Below are 14,224 nucleotides of genomic sequence, written 5' to 3' on the forward strand. Positions count from 1 at the left end.
GTTCAACGATCTCCCCGTCTTTCCTTTATCTATATCTTTTTGCATTTCTGCCATCTGCCACCATCTTTCACAACCTGCAGAGATTCTACACTGAGGTAGCGTCACAAAGCTCCCAAGTGCTATTTGTGTACCAGTCTATGGGCAGATTTTTCACACTTTTCAGATTGCTGTCTGGTTAGTGTTGTCCATCACTGAGGTGAAAGTACGGGACACTTTTTGTTGCAACACGCAGGAGGCTTCACGTTTCAAGGACACAACCTGTAAGTACTTTGACACCGGGAGCATTACAGCAGTGTTTCAGTTCATCCCATAACTACGAGTCACAGTTGGGTTACAGATGGATAACTGTGAGACAAAGACTGAAGGAGGCTTCTTAGATGGAGCTCTCATCAGGCTGCAGGTCCAGCTGTGTGTGTTTCCTCTGCTCCAGAATCCTGTTGAGCTCTTCTGTGAATGAATGGTAGAGGGGTGACATGCCCTCGGCATCGGCCTGCCTCAGCAGCACGTAGCTGTTCCCATTCATCTTCCTCAGCACGCTGGGCAGGGTGGCCGACAGACCGTTGGCGTAATCCATGTTTGGGAGTGGAGGTGGCATGGGAAGAGGAGGAGCTGGCGGAGGCGTTTTAGCAGGAGACATTTCCCCATCTCCTGGAACTATCTGGAGGAAGCTGTCGCTGATGTCCCCAAAGGTTGGAACTGAGATGGACCGACGACCGTGCCGGCCGTTGCAATGACTTGAGATGGTTTTAAGCTCGAGATGGGAACTTCTTTTTCTCTCAGAGGCTCCCAGTACCTGCAAACCTTGCTGGGAGAACTTCCGGCCCTGGGCGGCCCGTCTTGTACAGAAGCTCACGTAAAGCAGCACGACGGTCAACACCAAGCAAAGCCCTCCGAGAACTGCCACCAAGGAGATGTACACAGCCTCCATGTGCCTGTAGGTCTGAAACTCCACTCCTGGAGGCAGAGGGGCAGGAGGAGAGGGCAAAGGCTCCTCAGTGGGGCTGCTGGTGGAGAAAACAGTTGGACTGGAGGCCATCGTGGGGTTAGTTGTGACTGTGGGCTCGACTGGGAAGTATGGGTCTGTGTGAACCTTAACCGTGTAAAGATAAACGAGGACGGAGACTGAGTTCTCCACGGCAAAGCAGCGATACGAGCCGCTCTGCTGGATGCGAGCTCCGATGATCAGCAGGCCGTCGGTGCCGATGCGGTAGCCCGAATTAAGGCCGTATCCCTGGAGCTCCTTGCCATTTAGCGTCCAGCGTGGAGTCGCCAGGTTAGAGCGTAGCTCGCACTGGAGTAGTACGTCGTCACCAGACATTACAGCACGCCTCCGATGTATCACTGCAAAACAAGAAGACAAGAGACATGAGAGGGTGGTAAAAAGGGAAATTAAGATCTAAAACTGAGGAACACGAACAGATGGGGAATGCATATGAAGCAGTTGGACAGAAAGATGAATATCCAATAAGATATCAGGTCACCAATTGTGCAAATTAGAAGTAAGGGCAAAGAATCTGTGTGGCTGCAGCATCACTTTCTATCACATCTTATAAGCTTCTTTAAATGTAATGAGCCCTGCAGTGCAGCAGGACCGGCTGACCTCCAGCAAGAGAGGAGCTGATTAAAATGTGTATGCTGGGACCTCGGGGATGGGTAAGGAACACACACCTAATGAAATCCCTTAATAGATGCTAAACGGTCGCGTTTTCACGGAGAGAAACATGAATATGCATCAAACTTTTTTAACCTCTTAATCTGAGTTGAAGGAAAATTCATCAAAAAGGAAAACTAAGTGTTCAAATAAAGTTTGAACCAAAAAAAAAAAAAGATGGACGCCCTTACTTAATGGATTTACTTAAAGTGTCCATGCTTTGTAACACATACCGTTTCCTGAATTCTCCTTACATCCCCTGACTCCTCTCATGACGTCCTGGGTTAGGTTGGACCTGAAAAATTTGCATTTAACCTTACATTAAAAAAGCCTCAGTGAGATTAAAAAGAAGCTCTTCCTGGTGAAATCCTGGTGGAGAAAAGCATCAGTAACAGACAAAAACATGAAACAAATTTGAGATAAACAAAAAAATATGACTTTAAAATAAAAAAAGTTCATATTAAACAACAAAATACCTTTTATAAGAGATAGATTAATTAGGCCAACATAGTCTGTAGGGCTGCAACGATATGCTTTTGTCCCGATTCAATTCCGATTTTTTGTGTGTCAATTCGATTTAAATTGTGATTCTCACAATTCTTTGACATTGCTGATTTTTGTAGACGAAAAACAAACAAACAAAAAAAAAAAATGTACAAAACTTTTTTTGCTTGTCATTTTTCCTGATTTTGATTTGGGAAAAAAAACGACACAGACCATCATTCTGCTGCTGTAATGCCCTATGAGACAAATAAAACCAATAAATATGATTAAAATTTTCATAATGGATTATATTTATTTATTTGAAAAAAAAAAATCAAATTTTTTTAACAAAAAAAATAGATTTTAAAATTGTGGATAAAAACATCCATATACTTGATTTTTTTTATTCGATCCCCCCCAATAGTCTGTATGCATAAAGTAACACACCAAGACAAAAAAAATAATTAAACTAGTGGAGTTCAGTGTTGAAATTCTTCCATCGTCGTCACTTTACACCATCAGTAGAGTCAAGTCGCCGCTCTGCTTTTAAAAGATTTAGAACGAGGGAATGATTTGTCTCAGAAATCAGGAGGGTATTGTACACCGTTAACCGCATGATGTTCCATTAATATTTCATTCTTCTTGCTGCCTTCTTTTTTTTTTTCATGTGAAGCAGCCTCCATGATGATAAAATAAACCCACAAGAGAGGCTGATTTGTCTGCTGTAGCACTTGAGATTAAGATGTCTGCAGCTCACTCATGCAGCGTAAATGAAGAGAGGCACAAACAGGTCCCGATGGAAGAGAGAGCCAAAGTATGCCAGTCTGTGTGTTCACTTTGGGTGTGTTTGTTTTGGACTGTTAACAATGTGGTTTTTCTCTGAGTGTGCTCAAATTCATTCAGACCACAACGACACGTCGTTTCACAGTTGAGCTTCCCTTCAAGAACAACTTTTAAACAAGATTTAATTTAATTGTATCTGAGTAATTTCTTAGCAAAGTGAAGGGTGGATGGCAGGTGGAGGTGGTTGAGCTTCACTTGACCATTATTTCAGGCATCTTTATACGACTCAGCAGTTCCAAGGTAGATATTGCTGATTAACTCGATTCTGCTGATTTTATGAGAAGCTACTCAGAGTCAGCAGAATATCACAATTAGCTCAAACCTGCAATAAAACAGTGATGTGTTAATTGCTTTTTAATTATTGTAATTAACCATTGTTTTACTAGGCAGATGCTTAAGACCAAATTATCTATTTTACAAGCACAGCCAGGCCATATATTCATATCAAATGCGTATAAAACATTAAAGTATGTTCTTTTGAGCTGCAAACAACATTGACTAATTGTATATAAACACCACTTATCCTGTTATGAAAATTCCTTACATATTTTTTTTCTAACAGTTTACATCTTTTTGCAGCGGAGATCCTTTAACTTGTAAACATCCATTTTACCGGCATGAAAGAAACTTAGCGGACAAGTACAGCTCACATGACAGTGAGGAATTGTGGCATCAGTGGTGGTTGTTTGTTAAACGTTTGGGGCGGTACATGTTCAAGAAGTGGGGCATGACACTCATTACATAATGCAAGGAGAGCCAATAACACACAAATCAACCTCATCAAAGATGCAGATACTAAAAACAACTCTTTTCTGACTGATGGCACAGTTTTCTGTTCAAAAACAAGACAGGAAAGTTATGTGGTAACAACATAAGTTCAATTTGTTGCCAAAAATTTAGTGCCTGGCATTTGAAATGCTTTCTCAAAGTTCACCACAAGATGTCAGTAATTGTTAAATTCTTTTAAGTTCAATTAAGTTTTAAGAGGATTCAGAAAACTTTCCAAGGTAAACATATTAACACCAACTTCGTGCCTCAGTGCACACTGACTTCTCTATTGTCTATGACAGTATGAGAACAGCTATAATTAAGCCAAACAGCTTTGTTGCTGTCTGAAAGTCCAGACCAGATTCACAAAGTTGAGGGATGATGGCAGCTCAGGCAGTCATTACCTAAACATACCCTGCCACACTGACATCTTAATTTTACTTATTAAAACAAAGCTGTTAAAAACAATTCAAGCCCCAAAACCAGTCACAGTAAATCTATTTCAATAATGTTTATTCTGAAATTTAAAAAAGAAAACGATCTATTTCGAAGCTGTGGTTTGATGCATTTATTCTTGTACAAAAAAAAAACAAAAAAAAAGAGAGAGCTTATTACATGATAGCTCACAGGAATAACATAAATTCCCTGTAAGTTCATATTAATTTATCAATAATAAGTATAATAATAATTTATCAATAATTTAATAATAATAAGTAGAGGGTAAATAAAACATCTTATTGTGAGAAAACCTCACAATATATCTAAATATGAATATATTGTATCTTTTGTGGGTTTTAGTTTTTTATACCAACAGCTTATAACTACTGTAAGTTATTATTAAGTTAATTAATTAACTTAATTATTATAACTAATTAATTATGTAAGTTTTTATTACTGATAATAAATTGAATGTAAACTATTCAAAGCTCTGTAGCTTTAGTGAATAAGGAATTTAAGTGTCTGAGTTCTTTTACAAGCAGAGTTGCACATGAATCATATCCACATGTTTGCTTCTTGGGGACTCATTTAAAATTCAAACACTCTGGTTTCAGTCGAGGCTCCTGCTGTGTCGAACAGTGCTGATGAGAAAAATCCAGGTCAGCTACATTGTCTTAGACCTGCTTTCACAGAAACTGTGTTGGAGGGGTAAATACAATGTATTAATAATTAATTAAGTTCTGATATTGCTTTCGGGCCAAATGGAGGAAATAAATACCGACCAAAAAAGTCTTGTGGTGCATACATTGTGTAAAACCTGTCAATCCATTTACACGATCATTACTCATGTTTTAAATCAAAATTGTTCTGTTTTTCAGCTCACATGACCACAGTTTGGAAACAGAGGAAGCCAGAAAACTAATTAAGTGAGGAAATATAGAAGCCTGTTACATGGAGAGAACAGGTGGAATGGTGAAGGAGGTGTGCTGACATAAAAAGGAAGATCGGCATCTGTGTCAAAGCCTGCAAATCTCAAGAGAAAATCTCTCTGACCCCCTTTTTCTTTGCACTTTTGCAAAACACTGCATCCATTTGTGTTTTTTTCCCTCTCTTTCTTGTTCACTTACCTCTGTGCCCGTGAAGATATCTCCACACACACTCTTCCATCCCAGCCGCAGAAGGGGTCTCTGGCAAATACACAGTCGTAACAGGAGGTGAACCTCTGACAGGTTGACATCGGGACCTGAACAAGTCCAGAGTGGGAGCCAACATAGATACTCCTCTGTAAAATAAAAGCAAATAATCATTACTAATGTATCTAACAAGTGTACTTGTTTATCAGCCCTTTATTACTGATGGATTTGGAGTTAAGAAAACATAAATTGACTGCTTTCTACAGATTAACTTGGCATCTAACACTTAGCCTTCTCATACAGGTCATTTATTAAACTTATATATTCTTTCATTGTTTTGCTGTATTGACTGACACCCAAACTCTTTGATTTGCAAGGCTTATTTAACACATCTAAATGACACACAGCATGATTAGATCAGAGATTTTAAAATATACTTGTATAGAGTTTTTCTCATTAAATGTTGACCTTTACAAGCACTTTTGCCATCATGTCATTTTCACCCATTCACACAGACTCACATGCAGCACTATTCTTGCTATGTTGTGGACACATTCACATCAAACTTTTTTGATCTGAATCCTCGTTTGATTGCTCGGAAAGTCTGCTTCGTTTGGGAAACGTGAATGCATCAAACAAATTCTGATCAAGATCAAAGGAGCGGACTCGGTTCTATAAATGCTGATTTTGGTCAGTGTCAAGCGGACAACAAAAAAAAAAAGTCACTTTCTGCAGTTAAGCTAGCATTGCATTGTGGGTATATATATATACATATAAAGATCACATTAAGAGTCTTCTGCCTCGTCTGTTGTTCATACTGTTCATACTGCGTCCATCATTGCAGTGTATTTCTGCAGTATACTTGCATGAAACAAAAAAAACCCAAAAGAGCAATAGTTTTGTCCCCATGTTTAATTCGCAAGTAGAGGACACTGAGTTTTCTTCTTCACTCGGGTCTTGTCCTCTCTTTTGCCAAATACTACAGCAGCGCCACCTTTGGTGAGAATAGGCATAAATTATTCCAATGGCTTGTTGCACCAAAAGTGCAGCGCAAGCGCGATCTCGGTTCGCATGGTTACATCCCCCCTACAACTGAGCCAAGTCCCCAAAGCAATATTCAAAGCTACTTTGAGTTTATTTCAAGTCCAAATCTGCATGTTTCTTTATCTATTGTTATTTCTTTTACATTGCTTTCATGTTTTAATTTTAAATTATTATTTTCTAATGTTTTATAATCTGTGTAAAGATTGAATTGTGCTATATAAATAAACTTGCCTTGTCCAACCGTGTCTCGCGGACTATCCTTATGTGAATGCACCCTAAGTGCTTCTTCCTTTCGCACACATTCATGCCCCGATAGACACATCGTAGGGTTCAGTGTCTTGTCCAAGGACACTTAGACAGGGGAAGCGTGGAATCAATAAGATATTTAAAAGTTTGCAATGTGTTTTAGGAACTCAAATATATAATTTCTTGGAAAATTCCCTATTTTCCCAAAGTTAGGTTCGGATAAAGATCTTGAGTGTTGTCTGGATAGAGTAAGCAGCAACATACAGTTATCCGAGCTTTTTCCTTTAGCTATGATACTATCTTTCTATGTCTTGATTGCTTTTCGATCATTACTTCTACAATTCTGTTAGGTCTTTCAATTACCTTTTTCCATTTAGCAGTTTTTGTTCTAGTTGTGATTACAAGACTGAAGAAACTAAATAAAGCAAATTTAATTGGCTTCACTCATGACTACTTATGTATCACATTCAGAAAAAAATTGTGCCTCTTTGCTTTCAGTTTTATCATCAAGTCTATTTGGATGTGGTGCAAGTCAGGAGTTTCCATATTCATTCATGACGAGAAATGGGAGCAAAAATCATCCTTGCATAAAATTTCACGTTGATTAAAATGCACATCTTGATAAACATGATAAACATGCTTATGCATATTTCTGATATTTATGCATACACACAGTTTTAATTATTAAAACTGCACACAGTTTCATGCATCCCTGGCCTGGACTTATTTTTGAGTACCTGTGCAGACGATATGACCATGCTCTCTATCGGTTGCGGTTTGTCAAACATCTGCATCTCCTCTATGATATGCATTTCTCCATCGATGTCTACAGCTCTGTGCAACCATCCATCATCTGCAAGAAAACACACAAAACCGTCACTGATCATAACAAACAGCCGTGAGCATGTCACCATGGTGAGTTTTTAAACATCTCATGTGATTTGTGGACTGAAAATTACCTGTTCCTAAAAACAGAACAGTGTAAATGTTTCCATCCAGCGCTGGCTCCTTGTGCACTGCTACCTTTACATAGTTGACACTTCTTTTGAACATGAGTGGCCGCATGCCTACTGGGTACACCTGGTTGGCCATCAGTGGGTGCCTTCTGGCAAAAGTCAGGACATTGTCTGGGAGGTCTCGAGATGAGTTGATGCCCTGAGACCTGTGCAGATCTGTTATACACTGCAGAGACACAAGCCACCAAGTGTGTTAAGTTACATGGAAGAAAAAATTTTGTCTGGACAGAGTTAAGAGATGAAACTCACAGATCCAGGTCTCGGCTCTGGAACTTTTCCAGTGTACTCCCTCCACTTTGAATCCTGCACCTCTAAGTACGGCCCTTCGAAAACCTTGTGTACATCTGAGAAGGCATACTGGCAGATAGCAGAGGCTTTGATATTCTTCCTGAAAGATGATCCAACACCCCAAAGACACATCCACAGGACACACTCAGGATTAATGATTCAGAGCTGAAAAAAAAACCTCAGATCTGGGGGGGGGGACTACCACCCGGATCCAATGTCAGACACATCACAGATTATCACTGTCAAGTGAAAAAGTAACAAGACTACAGAAGACTGATTTCTGTTCTCTAAAAACCTTCATGAAGGTAGTTATTGCTTTTAATGCTCACATTTTCCCCCTGGATCTTGTATATTTGTCTTGGAAAATGCAGCGAGACTGACGTCACTGCCAGGTGTGTTATCCACCCCCCCTTTATCCCAGGTGCTCCCATTATCCAAACCAGAAGAAAGTATATGTTTTCAGCACCAAATTCACCTAAATCCCCCAACCTGTGAGTCATAAATGAAACCACCCCATTTGTGGGTGCTGGTAGCTCACCTATGAAAAGAAGTAGGAATGAGAAGTCTCAAATCAGGTGACCCTTAATCTTCTGCCCTACAGATGAGATTAGTAATGTGGGGGAAAATGTTCTGCATCACATTCTTAAATCCATTGTGAGCACACCTCTGTCTTCAAAAGCATTCATGTTGAAAAGTGAGAAGAGAGAGAAACCAGAGTATTCTTCGTGTGATTCTGACGCATATTGATGACTACAACCCACACAGGTGTGGATGTTTCAAAGAAAGAAAGAGAATCTGCTGCGGTGAATGACGGGGCCAGACTGCATGATAGTAAAAAAAAATAGAAAGAAAAATGCTCTTGATCTTGTTCTAACATATGGTATTGAGACTGATAAGCTCAAAGTATTTCCTCAAAACCCTGTCTTGTCCGATCACTTCTTATTAACCTTTGAATTCACTTTATTTGATTACTCACTGACCAAAAATAAATTCTACTATAGTAGATGTTTATCAGACAATAATATTACAAAATTTAAACAATCAATTGAATCAATTTTTTCACATCTACCATGTGTTAGCATGACTGAGAGTCCCCCTTTAAGCCTTACTCCTGCTCAGATTGATCAACATGCTGATACTATAACAGCTTCAATGCGTACAACCTTGGATAATGTTGCTCCCCTAAAGAAGAAGAAATTAGGTAAGATTATGAAGGCTCCCTGGTTTAATTCCCAGCTTCGAGCTCTAAAACAGGCATCAAGGCGTTTGGAAAACAGATGGCGTTCATCAGGACTAGAGGAGTCTCGCTTAACCTGGAAAGAAAGTTTAAGCGTATACAAAAAAGCCTTACGTACGGCAAGAACAGCTTATTATTCATCATTGATAGAGGAAAACAAAAACAACCCTCGGTTTCTTTTCAGCACTGTAGCTAGGCTTACTAGGAGCCGGAGCGCTGTGGAGCCATGTATTCCTTTCTCACTTAGCTGTGATGATTTCATGTATTTTTTCAGGAATAAAATTGACACTATTAGAGATCAAATTGACAATACTCTTCCTTCTACCTATAATGTTGAGCCTGCTGTGGTCTCCGAAGCATCCTTAGAACCAGGATCTGACTTGTGTCTAAATAGTTTCTGTCCTGTCCAACCCTCTGAATTAACTAAAATAATAGCTTCATCTAAACCATCCACCTGTATCTTAGATCCTCTCCCAACGAGCCTCTTTAAGGACATTTTCCCTTTAATTAATACATCACTACTAAATCTTATCAATATGTCTGTAGTGACAGGATATGTACCACAATCATTTAAAACTGCTGTAATCAAGCCTTTACTTAAAAAGCAATCTCTGGATCCAGAGGTGATAGCAAATTATAGACCTATATCTAACCTCCCGTTTATGTCCAAAATTCTGGAGAAAATAGTTTCCGCTCAGCTACATGCCCACCTGAGCAGAAATAATTTATGCGAGGAGTTTCAGTCAGGATTTAGAGCTCATCATAGCACTGAGACAGCATTGGTGAAAGTTACTAATGACCTTCTTATGGCCTCAGACAAAGGACTTGTGTCCGTACTTATCTTGCTTGATCTTAGTGCTGCATTTGATACAGTCGATCATAACATTCTGTTACAAAGACTAGAACAGGTGATTGGAATTACAGGTACAGCGTTAAGCTGGTTTAAATCATATTTATCTGATAGACTTCAGTTTGTTCATGTAAATGACAAGTCCTCCTCCCAAACTACAGTAAGTCATGGAGTTCCTCAAGGTTCTGTACTTGGACCAATACTCTTCACGCTATATATGCTCCCTTTAGGCAAAATTATTAGACAGCATGGAATAAACTTTCATTGTTATGCAGATGATACTCAAATATACTTATCCTTTAAACCAGATGAAACAAATCAGCCCAATAGGCTACAAAATTGTCTCATAGACATAAAGACTTGGATGTCTAGAAATTTTCTCCTCTTAAACTCAGATAAGACTGAAGTAATTCTCGTTGGATCTGAAAAACTCAGAGCTAAATTTTCCGGTTTTGTAATGAACCTGGATGGCATTACTTTAGCTTCCAGTGCTACAGTGAGAAACCTTGGAGTAATATTTGACCCTGACCTGTCCTTTGGCCCACATATTAAGCAGGTTACTAAAACAGCCTTCTTTCATTTACGTAATATAGCCAAAATTAGGGACATTCTGTCTCGGAGTGATGCAGAAAAACTGGTTCACGCTTTTGTTACTTCGAGACTAGATTACTGTAACTCTCTATTACTGGGCTGTCCTAAATATGCCCTGAAAACCCTTCAGCTGATCCAGAATTCTGCAGCCAGAGTCCTGACCAGAACCAGCAGGAGAGATCATATTTCTCCAGTTTTAGCCTCTCTTCATTGGCTGCCTGTTGAATCTAGAATAGAATTTAAAATCCTTCTCCTTACATATAAAGCCCTCCACAACCAGGTACCACTATATATCAAAGACCTCATTGTTCCTTATATACCAAGCAGAGTACTTCGTTCGCAGACTGCAGGCTTACTTGTGGTTCCTAGAGTCTCAAAGAGCCGAGCAGGAGGCAGAGCCTTTGGTTATCAGGCCCCTCTCTTATGGAATAAGCTCCCAGTTAGTGTTAGGGAAGCAGACACCCTCCCCACCTTTAAGACTAGGCTGAAGACTTATCTTTTTGATAAGTCCTATAGCTAGGGATGGTTAGCATCCCTTAGTTATGCTGCTATAGGTTTAGACTGCTGAGGGACATTTCCTGATACGCTCAGCTTCTTTCTTTTTCTCTTTATCTCTTTCTTTTACCCCCCCCCCCCCCCCCCCCATAACAGTGTTGCATCATTAACATGTATGTCTCCTGTCTCAGCAGGTCTCCCTGGCCGGGAGTAGCAGTTCCTGTTGTCTGTTGTCTTTCTGTCCTCTTCCCCCCACACAGCAGAGGCAGATGGCTGCCTGTCCTGAGCCGGGTTCTGCCGGAGGTTTCCTTCCTGTTAAAAGGGAGTTTTTTCCTTCCCACTGTTGCCAGTGTGCTTGCTCAGGATGGGAGATTGAGTTGGACTCAACTCAATCTGTTGGTTTCCTTATATTGTCTGTTATGAATTGGCCTTCATTATGTTTTCCCCTCTGTCTGTAAAGCGTCTTGAGATGGCATTGCCGTGATTTGACGCTATATAAATAAAGTTGAATTGAATTGAATTGGAAAGAAATAGATATCATTGATATGGGAATGCTTTCCTCTCTATCAGTTTAAACACTACTGGGACAGTTTTATACAGCATGACTACATATCGCCATAAACACTGCCAGATTTTCCTCTAGCAGTCATCGCTCCCTCACATTTTTCTGCTTCTGACAACCCCACTTTTATTTCAAACATTAACTATTTTTTTTAATTCACCAGTTTATCTGATGAACAATTTTGCATTCATCCAGTAATATAAAATATCATAAAATAAACACTCCCAAAGCTCCAGGAAAGAAGATAAAAAGCAAATTTATTCTATTAGAAGAGAAAAGCTGCAAATGCTCACAAAAACAAGCTGAGAATGAGGGGGATACATTAATAATGAAACCATATTTTGTGCTAAAGAGCGTGGGTGTCTGGAGTCATTACTAACTTAAAAACTCACAAACAAATGCAGTGTTTTACTCTGGGCACCAGTATATTGAAAAATATCTAATTCAGTGAGATGTTTGGATATGCAAGTCTGACTCCCAGATCAGAGTCAAGATCTTCAATCTTCTTTGTCTCCACAGACCTCAGTTTATGTAATTTACTTATTTGCTTTGTAATCAAGAGCAAATTCTCAGCAGATGTTAAATAATTAGCATAAATTAAATAAATGATTAATGAGCTAGTAATGATGTATCATGTAAATGTTGACTCAAATAGGGGCTCAAAAAATATTACTGGGAGTCAAATTTAGAAACAAAATAGCTAGATGTCATTTTTTTCCCCACAAAAAAGGGACAAAAATTATGTAAAACATCTGAAATGATGTATATCTATCTATGTGTGTGTGTGTGTGTGTGTGTGTAGTCTCTTGGAAATCTTATGCAACAGCCTGAAACAGTATTTTCTCTCATAATATGCTTACTGTATATATTTTAAAAGTTTAGGGATAAAACTCTTCAATACTTTTTACTGTATTTAATGTTTTTATCGGCTTCAGAGGATGAAAAGTAAAGTAAAAATATATGAGTGACTGGGCATAACATTTAAAAAAAGGTCAGTATGAACAGCCACATTGTCTCTATTTAAAGAAGAAACTGCTGACTCAACTTTAAACAAGCTTCTGTCATATATCACTGGGATTTGCCCTTACGTATCTGTAGTTATCTTATCAGTATTGTTTGTTTATGTTTATTCACAAACAGCAGATTTCAATTAACCAATAAAACCCTTCAATATTTCTGACCAACATTACACATACTGTTTGGCAAAAAAGACTATTTCTTTGCTTGTCACAAAAAACTTGAAACTGATCTCACGGCAAATCCTGAAATAATTAAGCTAAGTTTGTTTTGTGACATAAAATGTTGCAGTTTTTAACAAAGACTTTAAAAAGTGTGTAGTTTTCATCATGTTTCATACATTGATGTAACTAAACTTCTGATTCGTCAACATAAGTGTTCCCATTTGTGTTCTAATGGGAAATGCATTTGCCGCATGTTAGTTGAATAAGATAAAAACATAATTTCTTACCATTCTAAACCAAAGACACCAAAGAAAATGCTGCTCTGAGCATTTTGGCCCTGCAGAACAAACACATCACGCAGGATATTGAGGTGTAGCTCGTATTCTGGGACTGAACACACCATTCTGGCTTTAAGGAAGGTGGTCCACTTCCTTTGCAAAGTCCTTTGGCCGCCCCAGTCAGTCTGAAAACAGAGGAAACAATGACTGAATGAGTTATTGCAAATAAAATTTCATAAACTAGTCCGTGTTATTTGTGCACAAAACATTCAATAAAAGAACAGAACAATAATAAACAGTATATACTTTCTGTCTTCTGAAAATATGGATGAAATTTAGTTTTTAGGTTAAGACTGTGTCAACTTCAATGTATTTCCAGCTGCATTTCGGCAGCAGTGGGTGGGGAGATTTTGAGGCACATCTCAGCAAAAGTAATTTAGTGCACCTCATTTAGACAAGAAGAAATAAAGAGATAGCAGTTTTTTTTTCCTTCTTTGTTTTTCCCAGTCATTGGCTTCATCTTTCTTTCCTGATGTCTTAAGAGGACATCAGCCATTCATCAAAAAGCTTTGCTGCTTTAACCTCCCACACAAAAAAGGCAAAATAGCTCAAATCAACATGACACACTTATTTTAAACATTAAGATATTCTATTAATAAGAACTCTGTTGATGAAAAGGGGGAAACATGAAGAAAGGCAGAGTTATTCTTCTTTATAAAGAAGATATCACAAAAACTCATTTTAAAATTGATAAAGCTGGGAAAATAAACATTTCACATCGAGAAGATTCTAGGTTATTATTGCATGAATAGCTTAAGGGCTACACTTGCAGATTACAATTTATGTCAATCAAAACACAGGAAGGGAGAAGAGTCAAGAATCCTGGCATTGCAATGTAAAGATATGCCTGTGGGGAAATCAACCGCAGCAGATATGATGCAGATTGTGCTGCAATCTGTACAGCAAAAGCAAAGAAAAGGTGATCCCCGAAACCGCTCTTATTTTGCTGTAGATGTAACAAAACAACAAAAGATGCTCCAAACAACAGAATGGCAGAGATTTCTGCTTCAACTTTGATGTCATTATGTCCCTTCTCTGTGAAAATAGGCCAAGATTGATG

At 38.7% G+C, this 14,224-nt stretch overlaps 1 protein-coding gene across 1 annotated transcript in view; it reads right to left on the bottom strand.

The window, feature by feature from the left end:
- Nucleotides 1-373: 373 nt before the first annotated feature.
- Nucleotides 374-14,224, bottom strand: part of sema4gb (sema domain, immunoglobulin domain (Ig), transmembrane domain (TM) and short cytoplasmic domain, (semaphorin) 4Gb) — a gene marked incomplete at both ends in the record, with an annotated part of 35,663 nt that continues 21,812 nt past the window's right edge. Inside the window, 7 exons of the mRNA XM_079261422.1 lie at nt 374-1,341; nt 1,885-1,946; nt 5,311-5,465; nt 7,344-7,459; nt 7,566-7,788; nt 7,872-8,010; nt 13,114-13,289. Coding sequence (XP_079117548.1) covers nt 374-1,341; nt 1,885-1,946; nt 5,311-5,465; nt 7,344-7,459; nt 7,566-7,788; nt 7,872-8,010; nt 13,114-13,289 — 1,839 coding nt within the window. The remainder of the gene's footprint in view (nt 1,342-1,884; nt 1,947-5,310; nt 5,466-7,343; nt 7,460-7,565; nt 7,789-7,871; nt 8,011-13,113; nt 13,290-14,224) is intronic.

This window comes from Telmatherina bonti (assembly GCF_933228915.1).
Source record: "Telmatherina bonti genome assembly, chromosome: 21".
Taxonomy (NCBI): domain Eukaryota; kingdom Metazoa; phylum Chordata; class Actinopteri; order Atheriniformes; family Telmatherinidae; genus Telmatherina; species Telmatherina bonti.